The sequence below is a fragment of the Pteropus vampyrus genome, unplaced genomic scaffold (genome assembly GCF_000151845.1).
Source record: "Pteropus vampyrus isolate Shadow unplaced genomic scaffold, Pvam_2.0 Scaffold78, whole genome shotgun sequence".
Classification (NCBI taxonomy): domain Eukaryota; kingdom Metazoa; phylum Chordata; class Mammalia; order Chiroptera; family Pteropodidae; genus Pteropus; species Pteropus vampyrus.
The window spans coordinates 3,446,075-3,452,074 of record NW_011888859.1 but is presented as its reverse complement, the minus strand read 5'-3'; the positions used below and the strand labels follow the sequence as shown (position 1 = coordinate 3,452,074).

The 6,000-nt window shown below is 32.4% G+C and overlaps 1 protein-coding gene across 1 annotated transcript in view; it reads right to left on the bottom strand.

The window, feature by feature from the left end:
• The window catches only part of SCAF8 (SR-related CTD associated factor 8), a 78,653-nt gene that overhangs the window by 21,509 nt on the left and 51,144 nt on the right, over positions 1-6,000 (bottom strand). The window contains exons 11-12 of the mRNA XM_011362715.2: positions 657-788; positions 270-382 (exon numbers count right to left, since the gene is read on the bottom strand). Of these exons, the coding sequence (XP_011361017.1) occupies positions 270-382; positions 657-788 (245 nt within the window). The remainder of the gene's footprint in view (positions 1-269; positions 383-656; positions 789-6,000) is intronic.

Sequence of the window (6,000 nt, the reverse complement as noted above, 5' to 3'; positions counted from 1 at the left end):
AACATTATTAACTAAAATCAGGGATAGTCCAAAATCTAAGTCTCGTGATATGGCTGTGATTCATGTGGATTATTCAAATAAATGGCCAAAGATATATCCAACTGAAAACAGAACAAAGTACTTTCTGATTTTCAAACTCCAGATTACTTCTTTCTGAGAGAATATAAGATGTCATTCTAAGAAAAACATTTCTTTTAACCTGACACAAAGAAATAAAGCCAACGTTTCTAAAGATTACACACAACTATTCTTAGACATTATTGTAGAACCTTGAACGAGATCGTGAATGTGTTCTTGATCTAGAGCGAACAGCCACTTTCTTTGCTTCTTGTTCGAAGATTTCCTCTTCCACTCCATCTTGCCCTTCATCTATATCCATGTCCTTAAAGTCAAAAGAGCAAACAATGTCTAGTTGAGGTTTAGTATGTGGTGACAATTCTGCCTAACAATATATTAACCACTGTAGCATTAATGCCTAATAATAAAATGGTTAATGTGTGAAACTTAAGTATTAGAAAGAAAAACATTCAGGACGTCATTATTCTACATAAAATAAATAAAATATTTTACCTAAAATAAAAGTTACCGTATTTTATAATACTTTTTTCTCTAGCTAATATATACATTTATGACCTAGAAAAGCATTTACTTTCTACCTGTTGCTGAATATCTATGGAATCATCCAAATTTGCTTCAGGTTCAAGGAAATGCTGTTGACTGCTCCCTTGTGATGGTGACGCCGAATGCTCTGATCCGAATGTCCCTTCTTGACTATCCTGAGGGGTTGCCTATTGAGAATGTTTACAAACACACAAACATTGGGCAATAATGAATGTTACAAATAAAATTTTAAACATGCAAACATCACAATTAAAATTTTTAAAATGAATCTAATGCATTTAAAAAGCCCAATCTAAAATTACACTTTTGTATAAATCTGTTTACTTAAAAGCATGGAACATCATAAAAGGGGGAGAAGACTATAATATTAGAATAGAAAGGTAAGATAAAGTAGGTCTTCAAATAAATTCTTAATTGTGAAAAATATAAACTATCAATAATTAATAAAAGGATTATAACATGAATGATATATAATGGCACTAAGTTAAATGAATCTACAATTTCATTTGCAATAAGCATTTTTATAAAATGCTATAAATGAAAAGTCCATTAAAGTATTTAATATTAAAGGACTAAGTCACATATTACATGTAAAGAAGCAAAACAAAGCTCAAATGCCAATATCAAAATCACTGACCTAGCAAAACAATTCTCAACTTGGACCTTCCCCAATCTCCATCTCTAGGAATTCACAAAATATTAGAAAGTACTCTGAGATATGTAAAATATTTCGAAAAGTCCAATAAAAGTTAGGCAATGAAGCCTAATTATAGTAACATTTAACATGTGAACCATTTTTTCCCTATGACTAGAATGACACTGCTTACATGATGCTAATAAGTATGAACTGAATTAGAAATTACATATATATATATATATGATGCTGACTAAAAATGAGAAAACAGATTATTATTTAAGAAAAAAAAAAGGTCTCCCTACATAAACTCTTACACCTCTCGCAGGTGACACAGATTAATAAAAACTGTTCCTGGTGGCACACAAGCTGGGAATGACTATCATCATTAACAACAAAGAGCAACTTAAAATGACCACTCCTGTGCCCCAACTGTGATTGTTAACAAGTTACTTGAACTCTGAATGTCAGTCTTCCTATGTGTAAAAGGAATGCTAGCAGTGATTACAGACAATATCATATTGCAAACTTCCAAGTTGCTGAGACTACATCTTAATTGTTCCCAGCACAAAAAAGAAATGATAATTATGTGACATGGCAGAGGTGTTAACATTACAGTGGTATCATACAGCAATACGTAAATCTATCAAATCATGCTGTATACCTGCAACTCACACAATGTTACATGTCAATTATATTTCAATAAACTTTTTAAAATTTACTCTAAGATGACATTTAAAATGAAAGAAAACAGCATAAAAATTAATAACCAAAAAGAGCATTAAAAACCATTCCAAGTCTCTGATTAGTAAAGAAAAAGGTTCACCAAGGACAAGTAACATTTTCAAGGTTAAGAAACAAATCAAAGCTAAAGTTAGAAAAGACTTCTATTATTTAAATACATGTTCTACTATCACACTGTTGATCAAAATTTAGTAAATAAGCATACTCTTCCAGAACAAATCAAATAAATGTTTTAAGCATAGTCCTGACTTATGCCTCTAAAATGGTATAATAACAATAAAATTCTTAACAACATAGCAAGGCAGTTTTGAACTGCAACCTGAGCTTTTAGCATTTGGTCCTAACTCAGTACTTCTATGTTCTTCACATCATTTATTTCTTACTCCATCATCTACCTTAAAGCCTCATTTCTACTCCACCCTCCCCTGGATTTCACTCTAATTTTCTATGACAGTTAAACCATTGATATAACCACCAGGATCCATTGCAACCAATTTAAGTTTCTGAGTTTCTTTTTTTGAATAGTTTTACCTACTTGGAAAGACTGGAATTTCATGACTTTTATTCTTTCTTAGAAATCTTATGAAAAAGACAATTTTGAACTTTAAAAAGTCCACTAAAATTTAAATCTAAGATATGTTATAGAATTTTACAGGTCTTATTTTCCTATATTGAAACATTCTGCTATTTCATCATCCTAAGAATTATTCCATTCTTATTATTTCCAATCATGTAAAAAAAAAAAGACTAAAAATAGTAAGAAAAAGCAATAAAAATATTCAGAAAGGTGATCAACACTGAAATAAATCATCATTCGTTTTTACTGCACTACCAAAAATACTGCATTATATTTCAAGAAGGTACAAATGGTATAAATAAGATTGGAGACAACATCTTTGTAATCTGCTTTTAGCTTCCTCGGAACATGGTTGAATATTTAGATTCTTCTTCTGTCCATGGCATAAGAGATGAAAACAGAGGAACATATTTCACAATTACTAGACAAGTAGATGAATGCAAAAAATAGTCGCATTGTAGACTCCAATGACAATAGTGAAATTTAACATTTAAGTGACATATTAAGGGTACGAGTTTTCAGATGACCATATCCTAAATGTATTTCTCAAACTCAAGAATTGATGAGAAAAATGTATCTCTAAGGACAATAACGGTATCTTTATCTACTTTGTTATTCAACAGGCAGGACTTCATCTTTAAGTATTTTGGGATAAGAACCTGGACTATTCTATTTTGCTAAAAGAATGTGTGACATTTAAATTTAAGTGAAATAAAAGTTTGCTACATCTCAAATTAAAATTTCTAGTAAAGTTTTTCCCTCTCCTTTGAGTCTACCTTCTGTAAATTATTTGTAAGGTGACATAAAAATATTTTTTAAAAAGATCCATTTGGATCCAGATAAAAATGATACATTAGTATACATTCTGGTACACATTTCATTTCTTTAGTGATGTCTTCATGCAAAGAAAGCATCGATAAAAATAGAAAACAGGGATAACGGCAGCTAGCAGAGATTTCTTTCAAGGTTGCATTAACACTCATCGAGTGTCGCATTTTGATTCATAAATCCACTTTCCTCTATTTTTTTCTTTGATAGGGCAGACTCTGTCAAAGGTCTTGCTGAAATCGACATATACTATGGTATGCCTACTATATTCCTTGATTTATGATGCTAATAAACCTACAACCTCAGTATCCAGAAACAGTTTATTTGAGCTGAGACATCAATCAACTCATGTAAAGCAACTCAAGGCTCTTATATGTCACCCCCGTTTTACGTTCAATTCTACTCTTTCCATTATATTCTCCTACGCAAAAAATTACTGAAGCAAATTACATATTTTTGATATCCTACTGTCACCTCTTCATTATTAAATGGCTGAAATGTCCATAACTTTTTAATTCCTAATTTCCTTTTAAAAGCATTTATTTGTCTTAACATTTGCATCATCAGCATTTCAACCTAACTCTTGAATATCCTGATAAAACAATTATCAAAACCGTGAACTCCCACTTCCTAGAGACAAAAGAAATCATTCCCCATATGACATGATTGTTAGTCCGTCACTATTCAGCCATTCTCTGAAAATGCTCCAGTTTTCAACGTTCTCCTATTGTTAGGGATACTAGACTTCAACAAGCACCCAGGTGTGGTCAGAACTGCAATGTTCAGAGTGGCACAAGCAACCCAATTCCTTTCTCTAAGACACTATAACAACTTTTAGGCAGCCTCATTGAGCTTACTGGTAAATAAAATTGCTTACTTACTCTGCCTATTTCACCCTATCTTAAATACACTAAGGCAACTGGATTGGTAGAGCCAGTTACACAGTTTATGAAATTTAACTGTTACTGTTGATATACTTTCCGATTCTAAATTTGTTTTAAACATTATCCACATTAGAAAAGTTATTTTTCTTCACCACTCTCTTTTCTTCATCACTTGTTTTTGAACAACAAAGCTTTTAAGAACATCTGCTCCTTTCGAAGGGGTCTTATTATTGTATCTTCTAACATTCTGGAGATAATGCATAGGGCAATTAACTAATAAGCCAAGAGGTTTTTTGGGGGGTGAGGTGAGGGTGAGATTCTTAAGATAGAATAACTCCCGAGTTTCTATTAACTTTCAGCTTTCACTTCAATAACTTGGTGATAATCACAAGATGGTCAAGAGTACTATCTTGAGTTTACTGCTTCTACTAAGTACTACTTGTAAAATGAAACTGGAACTAAAGCAATTCAAAAGTGTCACATTTATAGATGAACAAACCTGTTGTTCAAATACTCTCCCATCATTACTACCTCTTACCTCTGTAACAGCTCTGTGATTTCTTGTAATATCACTGATAGCCTGTTTCTTTTCCTTGAACTACAACTTGTATTTTTCTTTAAACAACATCGAATTATTCTTCATTGGGCTCTATCTTTAAGTCCTGAATTCTCAGGCAGATATATATTTGCTCGACATAAAATACTGCACATACTCCAAACACTTCTATCAGAATTATTTCTTCAAAGTAAGATATGGAATTCCACTCTCATAATTCCATGTACAAGTTCCAACCTAACAAGTACCATTAATGTTATTTTTACATTTACTATCTACATTAAAAGGACAACTTCAGACCCCAGTGGTGTCTAAGGTTTGCCACCTTCTCTATCCAGAGTAACTCTTCTCTTTTCCATACTCTCCCAGACTTTCACCTGTAACTGTTACAGAAACTGGAATTCTGCCTTGTGTTCACACAGATGTATGTGCTCCATCAGAGAAGTTACCTGAGGTCTTGCTTTTCTGTTCATCTCAGTATATATATGTCATTTGCCTAACAATGTATACTTTAAAAGTATTTGTGATGTTAAATTCATTTGCGCCAAAAAGTTTTCCACTTAAGAAGAAGGGTGAGTGGGGAGAATTTCCAAAACTTTCTATCCTGAACAGTTTACTGTACTTCTCATATAGAGCAAAACAAGCTTTGTAATGGATTTAACCTTGCCTTGTTTGACATATTTGATCAATTCCAGGGTGTGATTTTTCTTCATATTTTATCACCTCTGAAATTTAAAAAAATTCTTACAACTTCAAGGGATGTTACAATTTAGAAGAGATTAAAAATTCTTAGCTATGCACAAAATAATGGTGTCTTAAGACTAATGACATATGATACCGACCGTATACTTTTGCATGAGATGTTTCACTTCACTGAACTTCAATATCCTATAGTGTGAAATGGGAGTCAAAGGCCTATCTCATAAGCGTTAAATGTAATCATGCCTAATACAGTTCCTGCCGCAAGGTAACAGCCTAAGTAAAGGTAGCAATAAACTATGGCATCATCGCCATCAGCAATAGCAAAATCATCATGACCTTGCCTGATAGGGAACTGAGTAGAGAGGAAAGCATACGAAGTTTTAAGTTATAATAATGAAAAACCATCTGTTTTCTGTTCTCCACTTCCAGCATACTAAATTAATTTCTACAATGT